Source organism: Aulonocara sp. 'chitande type north' Nkhata Bay, linkage group LG9 (assembly GCF_057382095.1).
Source record: "Aulonocara sp. 'chitande type north' Nkhata Bay isolate Kocher_YH1m ecotype deep benthic linkage group LG9, A_spYH_male_GT1.1, whole genome shotgun sequence".
In the NCBI taxonomy this organism is placed as follows: Eukaryota; Metazoa; Chordata; class Actinopteri; order Cichliformes; family Cichlidae; genus Aulonocara; species Aulonocara sp. 'chitande type north' Nkhata Bay.
This window is the reverse complement of record NC_141352.1, coordinates 13,959,103-13,977,476: the sequence shown is the minus strand read 5'-3', so window position 1 is coordinate 13,977,476 and position 18,374 is coordinate 13,959,103. Positions and strand designations below refer to the sequence as shown.

Sequence of the window (18,374 nt, the reverse complement as noted above, 5' to 3'; positions counted from 1 at the left end):
CACTACATTGGTTTCCACAGTAACACTCCCCAGCACTGATGTCATCAACGCGAGACACAAAGAGCAGGAGACTGCGATAGAGGGAAGGTGAGGCGTTATGAGCTCATGTCTGAAACTACACTGAGAGAAGACGAGGGAGGAGGAGGAGAAGGTGTGGGAGTGGGATAAATGAACGAGAGGTGAAAATTGGAGAAGAGAGGGAAAGGAAAAGTGTGAGATGGAGAAAAGGGCGTGTAATATTCATATTAAAGAGAGGAAGGTGGCGATGTATAGTGAAAACGAATGGATGATGGCTTAAGCCATCAAGACGTGTGGTTAGAGAAGAGAGGACTAAGAAACAGGAAGAGAAGTGGAGGAAGTAGACTGTTACTCCACTTTTACAATTTCCATCCAGTGTTATCTTTTATGATGGCAAGCTGCTCTCATTTTTATTATAAATTAATAGCACTGATTTTATTACTGTAATCAGAGTAAAGTACAATTTGTCTTCTGTAAACAGTAAGAAGTCAGAAAGATGATCGCCTTATCCCTATTCTGAGGGTGTTTTTATTTGACGTGATTCCAGACATGCTCTCTTTACATTCAGCCACGAGGAATATCAGTGCGAAACTGGCCTGTGTCTGCATAATGTTACCACTGAATCAGGCTGATTACAGCCAGGGTGTTTGAAAAGGGTTAAACAAGACAACAAGAGAACATCCTGATAAGCTGAGGTGTGCACCTCAACAAGCACCCGCTGATTCATGTGAGAGAGGCGCTTTGGAGCCACTTTCAAGTGGAGAGCTTAGTTTGATGTTACTCTATTACTCAATTACTCTAGACCAGATGCAGAAAGGAAGCCAACAAATCTGGTATTCACGCGCTGACTGGATAGATTTTCATGCCTTTTTGTACTCTCTGCTTGGAGCGAGTTTTTTGTGCCATATGTGCACATCATGTCCATCACTATAAAGAATTCTTAAAAGTCTCAATGCTTTTACGAAAAACTAAGAGAATAATTTGTTTAATAAGTAAAACAGTTTCACAGAAGTCCCATATTTTTTAAAAATCTCACACTGCAGATGGGATTTGTGTTTGGAATCAAATCGAATTGAAACCCTCACGCCGAAACTTGATTACAGGTTGCAGTTGAGGCCGCTCACTTTGTGCAACGGCATTCATTTATAAAATTTCTTAAACACATGTTTGCATTCATTGCATTTACATGAAATGCTAACCTTTGAATGTGGTTACAAGCATTGCCTGTGTGTTTAAATGGTTGGTGTATTTGGAGAAAATACAGTGTCTTTTTGGCATTCAAGAGCTGTTTCCAATTCATGTGTGTCAAATTACCATCTGTAAGTAAATGGGGAGGAATTGCACTGACAGACAGTGTAGCAGTGAATGGGCCTCATTTATTGCTACACAGGCGTACAGTACATTATGCAAATCAAAAACTATGAAGGAGGTGAAATCAGGAGAGACAAAAATGTTGACAGATGAGAAGAATGATTCTCTGCGACATCAATATGCTACTAAATCACATTACAGGGGGATTGGAATATAAGCATACATATGCAGTTAGGTCTTAGCTATCACTGCTCTCTATTTTTTCCCTCTTGTTTCATTTTCCCCCGCTCTCTGCTCGGTCTCTTTAGCCTGACTTGGCCCCTCTTTGCGTTTTTCTTCAAACCTTCTCGATTCTTGCTCCTTCCCTCTCGCTTGTCTTGCTCTTATCCAATCACAGAGCTTTCCAGAGGACTTGACACTGAGGTTATTGTATGCGAAAGATGATTCTCTCTCCGCTGGCACTGCTGAGCTCTCACGCAAACTACCACTCCCCCATGGTGATGCTGCCAAACTTACCGGCACTAACAGGTTATGACACACGAGTTCTATAAGCCGAAGATTTGGCTTTTGCTTTTAGAAAGAGGTGATTTTCTCTAGATTAGCCATGCAAAATGATATTATAATTGGCTGGAACTTTGATCTTACAAAGACAGAACAAACTGCGCTTTGAAATCACTTTGTCGCTTCAGGTTAAACTGTTGTTTTACTGAAGTATGTGGTGTAAAGTAAAAAAGGTGTCTGAATCAGAGGTTAGAGTCACTAGTGAATAAAGTTTTTGAACACTGGCCAAATGGGGCTTGTCTCAGGAGTGCCTGGCCTCTGCCTCTTCTCTGTCAACATGTATCAACTTACACCTTGCCAAGAGCAAAGGCTCAACCCTCACTATTCCCTCTCCTGTTTCACTTGCTCGCTCTCAATCTTCTCTGCTTTTAGGAAACTTTTTTGTCAGTGGGTGCCACTGACACTGACTATCTTTCTACTTTACTTGTTAAGAAGAAGACATTCGTCTTTTAACGGCTAACGATTATGAAATGACTTCTGTGATTTAAGATAGCTGACCTGAGTCAGCATACCATCACTCTAAATGTCTGTAAAGGTTCTCAGTCATCCAGGTCATCGTAGTCAAAGGAGCTTGCAAAGAAAAGCGTCTGGACTTCTTTAAGTTGCTTGAAGACGTTTCACCTCTCATCCGAGAAGCTTCTTCAGTTCTAAGGTCAAATGGTGGGGAGTCCCAGATATAAACCTAGTGGGAGTAACCCCCCACAGAGGGACAAAGGACCCCCTGATGATCCTCTACCTAATCACATGAGCCAAGGTGTGAAAATGGGTGTGGGAGGTGGCTCTTCTATGTTGTGCCATGCGCTTGTGAAGTGGCTGTTTGGTCTCTCCAATGTAGAGGTCTGGGCATTCCTCGCTGCACTGTACAGCATACACCACATTGTTAAGTTTGTGTTTTGGCGTTTTGTCTTTCGGGTGAACCAGTTTCTGTCTGAGTGTGTTGCTGGGTCTGAAATGGACCGGGATGTCATGCTTGGAGAAAACTCTCCTGAGTTTCTCTGATACACCGGCTACATAGGGGATGACAATGTTGTTGCGTCTGTCCTTATCCTCCCTCGCTGGTGTCTGGTCTTCTTTTCTGTGCCTCTTTGCTGACTTTATGAACGCCCATTTAGGATAGCCGCACGTTTTGAGTGCTTCCTTTACATGTGTGTGTTCCTTCTTTTTTCCTTCAGGCTTAGAGGGAACACGTTCTGCCCGGTGGTGTAGGGTCCTAATTACTCCAAGTTTGTGTTCCAAAGGGTGATGGGAGTCAAAGAGGAGGTACTGGTCCGTGTGTGTGGGCTTCCGGTAAACTTTGATGTTGAGGTTGCCGTTCTCTTCAATGTGCACGGCGCAGTCCAGGAAAGGCAAACAGTTGTCCTTTGTGTCTTCCCTGGTGAACTTGATGTTTTTATCCACAGCGTTAATGTGCGCAGTGAAGGATTCCACTTCTTGTGTCTTGATTTTGACCCAGGTGTCGTCTACATATCTGTACCAGTGGCTGGGTACTCTCCCTTTGAAAGAGCCAAGAGCCTTTCTTTCCACTTCCTCCATGTAAAGGTTGGCTACAATAGGTGACACGGGGGAGCCCATGGCACAGCCATGTTTTTGTCTGTAAAAGCCTTCGTTGTACTTGAAATATGTAGTGGTGAGGCAGAGGTCTAACAGTGTGCAGATCTGATCGGGTGTGAAGTTGGTCCTGTCCTCCAAGGAGCTGTCTTCTTGTAGTCGTTTTCTGACAGTCTCCACGGCCTCCGTGGTGGGTATGCAAGTGAAAAGAGAGACTACATCAAAGGACACCATGGTTTCATCTGGATCCAGGGTAAGTTTCTGGACCTTGTCGGTGAAGTCGGTGGAGTTCTTGATGTGGTGTGGGGTGTTCCCCACGAGAGGCGCGAGGATGGTAGCAAGGTGTTTAGCAATGTTGTAAGTGGCTGAGTTTATGCTACTGACTATGGGTCTGAGTGGGACAGCTTCCTTGTGGATCTTAGGAAGTCCATAGATGCAGGGTATGGCATCCCCTGGGTAAAGGCGGTGATATGTAAGGCGGTCAATAATTTTGTCCTTTTCAAAGTCTTGAAGGCAAGCTATAACTATCACTCTAAATGTAATAAATGTAGTAATTCATTTAAAAAATCCCTGAGAAGGTGTCTGCTGTGTCTGACAGTCCCACTGAGAATCAGCATCCCTCCCTGCAGCTTTATGTAGTTTGTGGCACAATATTTCCCGTATTTCCAATATTTTCAGTCTATAAACTGCAGCAGCGTCTTCTTAAGTCCTCTTGTTTGACTTTATTTTGTATTTTTTTGTTCTCATGCATCTGTCAGATGCGTAAGATTTCTATTGTCATTGTCGTGGTCTCTGATCCTGGGTGTGTTTGGACTCTAAATTCTGGCTCTGTTTTGGTTGTAATCTGAGTTTTGATGTTTTGAGTCTTTGATTTAGAGCCTCTGGGTCTCTTCTTTTCTTAATATGCCTTCGAGTTTAGTTTAACTTTTGTATCTTTGTATTCTGGGTTATGTGGCGATGGTTTATTTTGATTCCTGGAGTTTTGGTTTGGGCAGCACTGTTATCACTGTTCCCTCACAGCAAGGAGGTCCTGGGTTTGAATTCATCATCCACTCAGGGCCTTTCTGTGTGTAATTTTGCATCCGTGTCTCTGTGGGTTCTCTCCGGATACTCTGGCTTCCACAGTCCAAAGACATGCAGTTAGGGGTGGTAGGTCAATTGGTGATTTTAAATTGCCAATGACAGGCTGGCGACTGGTCCAGGGTGTGTACTCCAGCATGCTTGAAGCTTAGACCTGACACCCATTAAAACATTTTGTTAAAGTATTCAACAAAAAATTAAGGTTTAATTTATTTGCACTCTATTTTATACTTTGTATTTTTAATTGGGTTACAGTGTTGAACTGTTGTCTGAGAGCAAGTGGGTCCTGGGTTCAAATTCACTGGCTGGATGTGGCCTTTCTGTTTGCATGTTCTCCCTGCCTGTAGTGGTACCCCAGCCTCTTCACACAGTCCAAAACATGCGTGTTAGGGTAACTGTTGATCCTAAATTGGAGTGAAGGTGTGAATGTGAGCGTCAGAGGTTGTCCATCCCTCTCTGTTAGCCCTGCAATAAATAGACTGATGACTTGTCCCGGGTGTAACCTGCCTCTTGCCCTATGACAGCTGGGGCAGGCTCCATCCCCCAGCGACGCTGGATAAGCCGATGGAAATGGATAGCTAGTGTCTGGAATTACTGCTATAGGTGGAGAGCAACAAAAAAGGCTGAAAAAAGAGCGACATGCAAAGGCCTTGGATTGTTTTTCACAGGGATACAAATTAATGTAGCTGTAAGGTCACTGCTATCCAATTCCCTAATGATACATTTGTAGGTGTATTGAATAAACAACAGCAACAAAATAAAACAAAAATCATTCAAACCCATTCAGATGTCTCTATGCTAAGGCTTCAATTATCTGTAATCCCCCGTTGTGTGCCAGCCAGACCGTCACAGTAGGGGGCGTATTGAGCTTTGCCGGTGGCATTCCCCATTGTTCTAACAACACTCTGCAAAACCACAGAGGCAAGCGAAGAGACCCCTCATCTGAAACTGAGGGTAGCGGGGTTGCTATAGGAACCACCGAGCCCATTAGGAAGCTAAGATTACCCAAGATAGTAGAGGAGGAGAAGTGATATCAAACAAATGCATTTATATGCTTTTATGTTCACGCGTGGCGTGGCGCGCGCACGCACGCACGCACGCACGCACACGCACACACACACACACACACACACAATAGTGTCTTAATGCGTCAGGTTAAGAAGTGATCTCTACTACCTAGATGTGTTGATGCTACCAGATTGACTGAGGCTCACTCATTACCACTGTGTACTTTTCAAAGCCAAAAGCAAGCCTTTGATCTGCTTGTCTCTTCTGCTCTCTCCCTCTCTTCAGCCCATCTCTTTCAAATACATATCAACTACCCCTTTGTTTTACTGCACTTTATTTCTTAGTCTAATTTTCTCACACCAACAAACACACCTTCGCTTCAGTTAAATAACTATTTTAATCATTTAGAAAAAAACTGCAATTTTGCTCTCCGACTTACATAGCAGAACAAGCCAACCTCTTATATGTTTTATATGGTAAATGGTAAATGGCCTGCATTTGTATAGCGCTTTTCTAGTCCATAGGACCCCAAAGCGCTTTACACTACATTCAGTCATTCACCCATTCACACACACATTCACACACTGGCGATAGCAAGCTACATTGTAGCCACAGCTGCCCTGGGGCGCGCTGACAGAGGCGAGGCTGCCGGACACAGGCGCCACCGGGCCCTCTGACCACCACCAGTAGGCAAACACGGGGTTAGTATATGATCTCCGTAGGCAGGACACTTCCAAACATGATGCGCTTATTAAGCGACAGTTGAAAAGTTCAAATTTTCGCTCATTATACACACTTAATTGCAAATTTAATTTTCATCATTAACTACACAAGGTGAGCCAGAACAGACCAGAATATCATTTGAGATTAAATTAATGACATGCATCCAACGTTTGTAAGATTAAAAAAAACAGTGACAAATTCATTGGTGCCTCACCACACCCCTTGGATAAATTTTTATCAGTACTCACCAATGAGCTCCTTGTTCCTGATGTCCAAAGCCATATTTCTGAGAGCAGTGGCGACAGCGCACACGACTTTGTCATTGTCTATCCTCAATAATTCCACTAGGATGGGAAGGCCTTTCTCCTTACGGACAGCAGCACGGATGTACACTGACCACTGACAAGAAAACACAAGTGGAAAGAGTTAGTGTTAACAGTGTTCACAGTGTTAACGTCCAACGACCATAAAGAAGGAGTATATTTACATTTAATCTTGCACAGGAGGATTTTAAATAAAAGTTAAACAGAAGAACACCAACAAAATAACAATTAATTAGTACCATGTTAAAAAAACAACAAAAAAAGAGACTGCAATGTGAAATTAGGATAACAGTGTTTTGCTTAATAAAATTGTCATGGGTGCTTTATATGAAATTGTTTACACCCCATAGATTTCCTTTGAGTAAAGTGGTTAGTGTAGGAAAAAAAAGGAAAGAGGCAGAAAGAGCTCAGTGGTCAAATGGGAGATGTTATATTCAGCAACTGACGCATTACGCTGTGTCACAAGTAATACACTGTGAGAGGGAGAATTATATGAACCAACCAGAGGAGTTTTAAGCCTGGAGACCTCTCTATCTTCCCTCAACAACTATCAAGGTACCCTCAAATGGGCCACTCAACCCTGAACAGCTCAAATGCATCTGCCTTATGGGTCAATTGCAGACAATTGGGGAGGTACTGAAATGCCCAAGAATCGGTAGAAGTGGTTGAAGTGTGAGGCTGAAAGTTTCTGTCACTTTTATAATTGATCTTTCCACAGCATGTAAAGGTTAAAACACAGTTCTGTTTACAAACGGTGTTTCTTCATATGATCATTTTAGGAAATATTTTACCCTTGGATTGAAATGATCTTTGGTAAGACTTACGTGGGCAGAGTTTAGTGTGCCAACACTAATTCTTCACAAACTGATAGCAGCTCTAATTTAATTATAAGAATACTGACAATGAAGTTAAAAACACAACAGGAGAAAACAGAACAATACATGCATGTAAACACACACACACACACACACACACGTTCATACAGTTAGGCTCTTGTAAAATAAACGCAACACAAAAAGTAATGAAAATTTGTGTTTGGTTGATTATTTCTTTGTTCTAAGAGTGCTTCTTGGCAATAAGTCTTACACTGTTGGAAAGCTTGTTTATTCTCCCTTAAATGGTGCCACATTTGTAAGAAAAATGCATTTGTGGGTTGAGCAGTAGAGTTGAGCGTGTGGGTTTCCTGTATTGAATGATTAAAGGATGAATAAACACGACACATTGGAAATTTAATAATGTATTCACTTAACAACAGACTAGCACGTGGAAGAACCACACAGAGCCATAACAGCCTTGCACCTCAAACTCATGCTGGTCACCAGTTTGGTTACACACTATTGTGGGATGGCCTCCCATTCTTCAAACAGCATTTGTTGCAAGTCATCCAGCGTGGCTGTGTTGGTCACTCTGGCATGAACGGTGAGCAAAAGCTGATCACATGAGTATTCAGTGGGGTTGAGGTCAGGACTGGAGGCAGGCCATTCCTTCATCTCCACTCCCAAATTCTGGAGGTAGTCTCTTATAAACCACACTCTGTGGGGGCGATCGTCGAGGGTATTCTTGGAAGAGTTCAGTCCCAGACTGCAGCGATATCTTCTCTGCACTTTGACCCTACAATCCAACTGTTGTAGGAAGAATCCTGACTGATCACTGAACATAAAATTCACCCACATGTTCAGGTGTTAGCAACATGCACTGATGTCAGCACATGTTCCCTAAACCAGTGCAATGAAGGGCAGTCATTGCAGGCCTTCTGGCAACCCTATGAGACCAGAGATTGGCAGTGTGCAGTCTGTTCCAGATAGTCTGGGTAGAGAGCTGTCAACCAAATGGTCCTGAGAGACAAGACTACAAATCTGTAGAAGACTGCTTATGTGCTGACGGGGTGAGGAAACAGTCTTCTTGTGGTGTTCTTTTCTTGAGACACCAACTTCACGGCCTGTCTCCAAAATTCCCTGTTATATGGAACTTGGCCTAACTTGAAGATGGCGCTAGGCCTCACTTGAAGCTGCCCTATGGCACAGGTCCCATCCAGATCAGTCAAATGTGGAGTGCTTAGAGCAGACACCAACTGACCGCTGTAGCAGTGTCCTTGTTCACAGGTGCTGACAATCAGGCACCTGTTTGTCAGCACCTGGGTACCACAAGCTCAAAACAAAGAGTCAATAACATCAACTCGGATTTTCAACCGGATTTTCCTTACAAAGTGGCACCATATAAGGGGAAATACACTGGCTTTCCAATAGTATAAGATTTATTGCCAAGAAGCATTGTTACAACAAAGAAAAATCTACCAAATTCAAGTTTCCTTACTTTTTGTTCTGAGTTTCAAACGTGTGATTCCCTTAAGACAACCCACCCCCATCATTTCCTTCTCCTCCTCCACCCTTGATTATTCTAGAGACCCCCTCTTCTATACCTGTCATGCTCCGACTGTCTGTCTACTCTACTGTCGATGGAAATACCAATTCAAAATGAGTTACAAACACATCCCATACACATCTACAGGTCCACTGAAGCATACTCTCACAGTGTCTCCCCTGTCTGTCACTCCCTCTTGAGTTCATATTTTCATAAACTGCATTTTTTGGATCAAATAAATACTTCCATTAAGTTTCTCACATAGTCTATTTATGACCAACAATGTCTGGCGCAGTTTTTATTTTTATTTTTATTTTATTTTATTAAGGTCAAGCTAAGATTATACCCACACACTTTCTGCCTTTTACCCTTATATAAACCTCCCTCAAGGCTACAGCTGCCCCCACCAGTGCTCTCCAATATGACATGACTCATACATTATTACCATTTAGCTGCCTCCGTTGGTTGCCTGTTGTTGAACCCTGGCTCTACTCCCTGTGTGTACAGGTTTGGAGCATTTACATTATTAAAGTAATTACATTCCTACTGAGCAACGTGCAATACTGCATTACATAGAAGACATAAAAACACGAGACCGAACTCAAAATATTTTAAAGTCAGCAGGATGCTGCAGTGAGCAAAAAGATTATTAATTCAAAAGAAAATTACCTTTTTTTTAACCTATGTGGTTATGGAGGCAGAAGACTTTTCATAGGTTTTGCTGCATTTGACTGTGTACAATGAAGCTCTTGGCACCAGGCATGCATATTCACACAGTTTACTTGCACACGTTCAGCTTATACATGCATACTTAAGTATTTTGACCAACATATAATGTGAATGTGCACATTTATCTATGTTTTTTCAGAGCACAAGACCTGTGTACAATTAGTAAAGTGTGTCTCTGCATTCACTGCACAGCCACTGTGTGTTAGGACAAGCTAAACACATCTGCACTTGCAGTTGTATACTCATCTGTGGTTGTATAATTCGACAATTTATATTTGACAAATATAATATAACAAGGCAAACAATTTTGAAAAGCATCTCAAATCTAGCATTACCTTCCAGCTGCCTGCAGCCAGGTTCTGCAGAGCCCCAGCTGCACCCTCTAGAGTGTCAGGATTGGAGCATTCAGACAGCAGGGTGAGGTAGGGCTTGACGATGGTGGGGTGCCACAGCATCTGAACTCCTTTGGGGGGCTCCGCCGTGTCGGGAAAGGGGCCCACGCCATCCCACTGTGAGAGATGAGACAGAGTGAAATAGCTTTTTTTATGTTCATTTATATTCATGAAGAAATACTTTAAGGAAACCGTTAACTCCATTCTCACAATCACATTTTGTTTTACCCTTTAGGAAACTTTTTACTTTATTTAAAACCAAAAAATAGCACCACTTCAGTGTGGTTGAACATTTTAATGACATTTTTCACCAATTCTAGGAGAAATAAGCGACTGTGAAATCGTAGGATGTTCCTTTTTCTGTTCTTCCATGTAAAGCTTACAGTGATTCTATAAAAACCTGCATAAGAAATCTGAATGAACTTGCTTTTGTATCTAAACACATTTTTTATGTCGGAGTGACTGAATTCACACGAGAAAAGCGAAATGCACTGCCCCTGGTACACCCTGACCTATTAGAAAAATTACCGAGACACTGAGTAAATCACTCCTTGTCAGCTTAAGAATCGTGATGGATGGATGAATAGCGATAAAGGTGTTGAAGGGCTTAGATAGAAGGGAGATGCATGATCTGAAACGACAGTGAGAGCTGCAGAAGGAGAAGACACTATGAGAGAATGTCTCACTGCTACATTTGCTTTGAGCAATAAACATAAAGCTTTACAGCTAGCTCTCACTTCATCTTTGTCTTTTTTCATTACAGAGGAGCCTTTCTTGATGTCTGAACTTCTTTGTTGGCTGACATACCCACACCTTTTTCATGTAGGCATACACCAGCATCTTTCTCTCTCGTTTTCTCTTCCTCTTAATTCTCTCTTGCATGTCATTTATATCTTTCCCTGATTTTTCCTCCTTCTAATTCTTCTTCTCTCTCTCTGCCTCTCTCTCCTGATTTCTCTGTCTCTTTCTTGCATGCTTGACCCTTTTTCCTAATTTCTTATTCTGCTTCCGTCCCACTCTTTCCAGTTCTCAGTTTTTCCTCTCCCTATCGACCTCCTCGGTTTCGCTCTACTGCATCGTCTCCTCTTCTTGTCTCAAGGTAAACCAAGCTAGTGTATATCTTGAAAGAAGCACTGTGGCATGTGTGTGTTTGTGTGCAACTGAGTGTCACTATCTGTTTTTATCTATGTACAGATTCGATAAGAAATCATAAAACTCAAAGCGCAGATTAAAGCACTACACAAAGGAGCATCAGATGATTCACAATAGCCATTCTACATATTTAACACACATATATGTTGCTAAACGCCCTAAAATAGCATTTTAAAATACATTTACTTCAGTATGGTGTTATTAACCTTTTCATCTTGGACTTCCTGTTTTGAGTATTTGCTTATTTGCATCTCTGATGCAAGCTGGATCTCCTCCACTGTGTGAAAATGTTTTATCTTCAACTTAAGTTTTACTTTGGAGAAGAGGAGTGATTTGTGGGGGAATAGAGGGTTCGGTGAATAAGATGAATGAAGAAAAAAGAATGTGTTAGTGTGTCCAAAAACATCTGTGCCAACTTTTCTCCAACTTTTGGATGTTGAAGAAGAACTCCTCGATCACAGCCTTCCCCCTGGGGGAAAAATTCACAGTGCAAAAACCCTGTGAACATCAAGGAATAACAAGCATGCTGGCCTGCTGCCTTGTCTACAGGCTTGAACATATTTGCTTTTTTGAGAAAGTTTGAGGTCCGTGCTAATCCTGCAGTACAAGTGGTCAGACCTGCACTACAATATCAATTCAAATACATCAGAAACCCTGAAAGCAGAGCAGCAATACAATAGGAGAAACCCTTAGCACAATTAAATCAGGTGTGCCTTTTATATATCAGTTATTTAAAATACATTAAAAATGAAGTCATATAGTCAGACTGCTAAATACCTAAAAAAAAATGCCAATTACACAAAATATCAACAATTCCAGGAAAACATTTTCCAGTAGTTCATTAGGATTGTTTCGGTCAAGTTCAGGCTCCCTGATCTTCCGATCTTAACTTGTTTTCTCTATCTCTCTCTCTTGGCTTCAACTCTAGACTTTCTCAGTCTGTCAGCCTCCCACTAACTACTATCCCTGCTTCATTTTCATAGGGTTTTATAGTGTATACCTCTGGGGTTTGACCTTTTGCTACTTCCCATTATCTATCCCTCTATTCATCAGTGTGTATTCCCTCCTGGCAGTACTGACTGCTTTGCTTTGATGGTTGAAATTTGGCCTCAAATTCTTTTCAAATTTAGTTTACTAATATTTTCATTTCATTTAAACCCAGCTTTGCCAGAGCATTGAATGGATCATCAGTGGTCAGCAACAAATAAAATAGAGACATATTCTTGATATTTAGTTTGGTTTGGGCCTCAAATTCACTTCTGGTCCATCCGGTTAGCTCTGAAAGATGTAAGTAAGGTCTGTGTTTGCATACTTTAGGCCTGTGTCTGTGTTTAGGTATTTAGGAAATTAAGAGAAGCTGAGTGTTGAAGCCTTTAAAGGAAAGTTGAGGTCACAAAGACTCAATTATATATAAAGTTAAAGAGCAGAAATACCTCACACAAGCCAGTTAATTTGAAAAGAAACCAATGCTTTTCAGATAACCTTGAAGAGAAACTGATCTGCATTTAACTGCAGATCCCTGCTGAAAGGGATGTGTGGCAGGTTTCAGACATTCAATTTATTTAAAAAAAAAACTTTTTTAACTTGCTCACATCATCTGATTAGCTCCTATTTTCTGTGTCTTTACCTGGTCAGCTCCCTTCTTTTTCTTCTTCTTCTTGCCCCAGCAACCGGAGCTCTCTCCATCGCGACCATTGGCATCACAAAGCAGGCCATCCAGCTCTTCCAACCCCCCTTGCTGACCATGAGATGTCTCAGCAGCCAGTCGGTATGACAGGTTCCTCAGGATGCAAACACAGTTCTCCACAGTCTGCGAACAGAGCGAGATGGGAGAGATGAAGGCGGAAGAGAAGGTGGGGAGAAATAAGATGAGATCAATAAAGGGAGAGGTTTAAATGGAAAAAAAAAAAGGTTCAGATTGAAGATTTGTGTTTGATGCCATTTAATGAAACATCTCGCTTGAAAACACCGAGCAAACTCAAATTCAAAGAACGGTAATAAAAACCACCCACTCTCTCACTTTTACACTATCAGCCTTCCACCCGCACTCAGGAGACAGACAGATGGAGAGGGTGAAAGACAGGGAGGGGGGCGGCAAGTGAGAGGGAGAGGGAAAGGAAAGAACAACAATAATCTCACAAGTAATATTCTTCTGCATATTGTTAGCTCTGACTTTGAAATGAGATTAGCAGAAACTCAGGTAAATGAGGAAAAATGACAAACCCAATATATTATATCACACCCCATTAAACATGAAGTTTCGAGGCTCACCCAGTAGCCAGAGAACATGCGTGTACTCTTGAGTCTGAAGGAAAGCCGATTCTCTAATAGTGTATATTGTCTCTTCTTAAGTGTGTGTGTTCTGTTTTGTTTCTTTAACTGATTGTGTGCACTTGCATACGTGTGCGTCGCTGACAAAGGGGAGACATCAAGTCAACAGAGTGGAAATTAACAAAGACAAATCATCAATCTTCACTCAGTCTGACTGTTGGTTTAGACAAAAACAACTAAGGAGTGTAATTGAACACCCTCAAGAGATGCTGCAAACAAAACAATGTCTCACTCCAGTGAGCTGCAGTCATATTTGAAATTCTATTCTCACGTTATTATGGAGCGATGTAGGAGAAGTTACACTTTATTTACAATTTGCTGTGACATTTTGGATTTTGATCTATTATTTCACATTTCTTCCGTACCCTTTTGTTTCTAGGTGCACTGTGCAGGGAAATTAAGTTGACAGGTAAACGGATTCTGTTATATGTCTTGTCAAAGCAGGAAGGTCAGAGGTCAGGGCCAGTTACAGATCAGCACCTCTACACCTGGGTGGGATTTACGGTTCTCTCAGGAACACAGAAGTTATGCACTCCAAACTGTGACAGGAAACTTTTGTAACACCAAAGCTAGAATTCATTGTTCTTGTATTTATGACCTTTATGCACTTTCCAGCCTAGAGTCTTAGAAGCTGGAAGTCCACACATAACAGCCATCCAGTAAGCTTCCCTATGCAATGAGACACACTAAATGTAGGCTGTTAAATCTCAATATTATATATTAGCATTATATTGGCTGTGTATGTAGAATGATGGGTCTAGTCTATTCAGTCTTGCACCATCAATTTCAATTAGTGTGTCTGCTAAGTTAATTGACTCCTGGCAGTGTGCTATTGTATAGTGGGAAACCTGATTAAATGTCCTTAAAACTTAATTGCTTCTGTGCCTTGTGTAGAGCAGAATGGCAGTAATCTAGAGATTTTCTTTAGTGCTTAAGCTATGTCACATGATATATCTATAGTGGCCACTCCTCAGATCTAATGTTTCTCTGTCCACAGTTATTGAACACGTCACGAGCAGAAGGCCATGTTGAAACAGTTCAAATAGAATCAACACCTATAGCTTTAACAAAGTGTTGCACAGAGGGCAAAAAAACAGAAAACCTATTATACAGGCACAATATAAAACATTAAAAATCAATTTTTAATCATTCACAGGAGGTCAAAACCTCCAGAAATGTAGCATTCAGTGTTAATGTTTGATGTTAACTAAAGGTAATGTGTTGGCTCTATCCTTGCCCAAATCAGCTTTCTTTAACTATTGTGCTGTACGTTGTAGTAATTCAAAGCTAAGTTATAAGAACACGCGCCTGCATTTCAGCAGTGCTGTGGTGACATGGATTATGTGATGGTATATTTATTACACCATCACATCACTGTGAATCCATAACTAAGATCAGTAAAGGCATATCTACCGAACCACAGAGTTTGTAGTTAAAAACAATAACAAGCTATATTACATTGTGCTCTGATTTTCTATCTTTAGTAACAGAAAGTTGAAATATTAACATTTTAATGGAAGTCAAAAGACATTTGGGGATTCAGCATTATTAGTCATGTTTAAATGATTGGTGATAACAACAGTTTTTTTTTTTCTATATGTAAATGGTCAATTGTTTTAAAAGTGAAGAGACAATAGCTTCGTTTTATTTAGTCATAGTAACTGTAGATTCTGTGCAGGCCATTGGTTGGACAATTGCTCAATAAGAGAACCCATTCATAGTGTCCAAAGACTTACGTTATGAGATGTTATCAAGCTGCCTAAGATAGCTGACATCGTTCCGGTCTTAAAGAAAAAGACTTACTCTTACAGTGTTGTCTGAACGGCACAGTTATTTACCCCGGCAACAGTGTTGCAACAGGGACAGGTTAGGAAAGACACTGTGCACCTTTATTAATTATTTTCATTTCATCCACTTTCATTCATATTATTCTAGTAAATAAGAGACACTGATCACCCATCAATACAAACACAATAACAGAGTCACCTTGAAGCAATACCTTAATCAACAATATGTTTTTTGTATATGTGGGTTCTTCAGTTACATGCATGGTCCTACTGTGCAGCATCGATCATAATTGCATATTATTATCTTTTATATTTGATGAAATTCCTCATTATTAATGGTTTATAAAATGTAAATTTACAGTTTTGACTTCAACAGTCCCATACAACCATATCTATATCTGCTTATTCTCACGCCCCCTTTACTGTATTATCTGTGTTTGTCACCAAATATTTGCAGATGTTCAAAAAAGGTTTATTAAAGCACGAGGACATTGTGAGCAAACAGAGTGCATCGTGATTAAATTATTTATAAGTTTAAAAATACATACTCTGAAGTAGTAACTTGATTATGTAACTGCAAATTCTACTCTTTGGAGAATAAATATGTAAATGAACGTGTAAGGTCACCGGCCTATTATCTGAAGCTCGAGAGAAATTTGGTCAATGTAGCAAGACAATAATCCAAAGCAGAGGTTTTAAAATGGCCTGGTTAAAGTTGAATCTTATTTAAATGCCTTAGCAGGAATTTAACTCTACAGTCCATGCTTGAAAGAAGCTCTGTGTGACGTGTAATTTAAACAATTCTGCAAAGAAAAGTGAACCAAAATTCCTCTACAGCAAGTTCACCCACTGTAGGTACTAGACATGTTTGGTTGTAGCTGCTGCAGATAAAATAGGCACAGTCAGTTGTGTTTAATGGATAATACTGTTTTAAAGGGGTTATTGTCATGGTCCTGGGCCATGTTGGCCCAGTGTTCTTAGTTTTCTTGTATGTTTGTATTTTGTTCCTTATTTAGGCCATGTTTTCTGAGTTGCCCTGTTGTGTTGTTCCCTAAGTGTTTTCCCTTCATGGCTTTTACCCCCTGTGTGCCCCTCTGTGTATCTGTGAGCCCTCGTCTCTCCTTATGTTTTATTCCATGTTTCCCCTGCCCATTATGTCCAAGTTCTCCCCGTGCTCTCTCTCCCCCCCCTGTGTGCCCTGTGTATTTATGAGCCCTCGTCTCCCTTTGTGGTTGTTTCATGTTTCCCCAGCCCGTTATGTCTGTGTTTTTCCCCGTGCTCTCTCTCCTCCTGTCTGAACCTCTGTGCACTTCCTGTTTACTTTGTGACTCTCACGCCCGTACATGTCATGTTCAGTTCACCCCGCCCTGTCTCGTTATGATTATCAGTGTCACCTGTGTTCCCCGTGTGTTCCCACTTTCCTCGTTTACCCTCTGTGTATTTCTGTCTGCGTCTCCCTCTGTTCGGCGTGACGTCGTCCCTCATGCTGTGTGTGGATCTCCCTGTGTGTTCTTAGTTTATGGTTTCCCAGTTTAGTCTAGTTTGTATGTTTGTTCTCCCAGCAAATAAAGCTGTGTTTTGAGTTCACCTCCCCGAGTCTGAGTCCTGCATTTTGGGTCCAACTCCTGCCTGCCGCACAGCGATTCCTGACAGTACGACGTCACCACAACATGGACCCAGCGGATTCATCCCGGGAACATGACCTCTCCCGCATCCACCGCCTGATCGAGCGGGTTTCCCTCACTAAGGACGCTAAGACCATGGCAGTTGGGATTAACGCTATAGAAGCGATCCTGGAGGGGAATCCTCATTTGCGCACACTAAAGGGATTTATGGGCTTCATGGACCAGCTGCATGAAGCCCAGGAGGTGCTACAGGCTCGGGAGCTTGCAGCCTTTGTCCGCGCCCAGTATTCTTCGCCGAAGCCGCCGCATCGGCATCGGCCGCAACACAAGGAGCTCTCCGCGGAGTCGGCCGCCGTACAGCAGCAATTGCAACAGGGGAAAGGCGTTTCTGCACCGCGGCCACAGAGCTCCACTTCTTGCCGCTCAGGGCTTAATTCACCTGCCTCCTGCTTGGCGGCGATGTGGTCGCAGGACGAGGACGTCTTTTCTCCATCGTCACCAGTTTCTCCTGTCGCCTCAGCCCCTGCCGCCAGGAGGAAGCGGCGCCACCGCCGTCATTCCTCACTACAACCGGAGCCCAATCACTCGTCAGAACAGCAGGCAATGGTGAGTGATGTTGACTGTACCCCTATTGCTTGTACCCCTATTGCTTCACCTGCAAATAGTAATGGGAACTGTTTTCTTCTCACGGCTAAGAGTAGTGAGGTGAAGGCGGTTTGTTCCATGGACATTCACCCCGGCCCCGTAGAAAGAAAAGACTCCCTGACTAATTATGTTGATGCTTTTTCCGCTGAAGAATCAGAATGCATGGGCAAAACTCTGATTGTGCACCCTCTGTTGGAGCCTGCTAAGAACTCTTCTGTCGATACAGAGTTAACCCCGGACAGTTTGAATTCAGTTTTGACATGTACTGCTGAATCTATGAATGACGCTGTGGGTTCGCAACCCAAGAGTGGGGAGGGGGACTTAACGGGCTGTTTCTGCCCTGTTCTCTTAGAGCAGAGAAGCCTAAGCAGAACTGTTTCTTCTGAACTCGTTCAGCTAGTTAAACCGAGCCCTAGAGGCTCAGGGGAGCCTATACCACCCCCTGCATCACGCTCACTACAAACACCTCCTCAACCGTTAGCCCATTCAGCAGCCCAGCTCGCTGTTCAGCTGCCCTCAGCTCAGTCAGCTGCCCAGTTAGCTACTCCGTTACCTGCAGCTCAATCATCTGCTCCTTCACTAGTTTCATTCTCACCACAACGGTCACTTCAGTCTTTCTCAACCCAGTCTCCTGCTGAGCAGCCAACTTTTCTCACTCGTATTAAGCAGGAAAACATGCTCAACAGGACTGTTTTCGTCCCTCGAAAGCTGGCCCGATTAGAGACATTTACTACCTCCAGGGCCTCCCCAGAGTCCGAGTTTCAACCCGCAGTTGACTCT

The 18,374-nt window shown here is 42.2% G+C and overlaps 2 protein-coding genes across 5 annotated transcripts in view; one reads left to right on the top strand and one right to left on the bottom strand.

Moving 5' to 3' along the window:
- ctnnd2a (catenin (cadherin-associated protein), delta 2a) overlaps positions 1–18,374 on the bottom strand; it is a 283,916-nt gene that overhangs the window by 50,894 nt on the left and 214,648 nt on the right. For all 4 annotated transcript variants that reach the window (XM_086305983.1, XM_086305978.1, XM_086305982.1 and 1 more), the window contains exons 17-19: positions 12,834–13,016; positions 9,998–10,171; positions 6,498–6,648 (exon numbers count right to left, since the gene is read on the bottom strand). In XM_086305983.1, coding sequence (XP_086162109.1) covers positions 6,498–6,648; positions 9,998–10,171; positions 12,834–13,016 — 508 coding nt within the window. The remainder of the gene's footprint in view (positions 1–6,497; positions 6,649–9,997; positions 10,172–12,833; positions 13,017–18,374) is intronic.
- Positions 16,529–18,370, top strand: LOC147321838 (uncharacterized). Its single transcript, XM_086305237.1, has 3 exons — positions 16,529–17,555; positions 17,646–17,835; positions 18,303–18,370. The coding sequence occupies exons 1-3, from the start codon at positions 16,995–16,997 to the stop codon at positions 18,368–18,370; spliced, it is 819 nt and encodes a 272-aa protein (XP_086161363.1). The 5' UTR covers positions 16,529–16,994.

Excerpts from the sequence above, each read along its gene's own strand:
- LOC147321838 (XM_086305237.1), top strand. The coding sequence starts at position 16,995 with ATGGACCCAGCGGATTCATCCCGGGAACATGACCTCTCCCGCATCCAC. Across the intron at positions 17,556-17,645 it reads CGTCAGAACAGCAGGCAATG|AGTAGTGAGGTGAAGGCGGT; the intron begins GTGAGTGATGTT and ends CTCACGGCTAAG. Across the intron at positions 17,836-18,302 it reads TACAGAGTTAACCCCGGACA|CTGGCCCGATTAGAGACATT; the intron begins GTTTGAATTCAG and ends GTCCCTCGAAAG.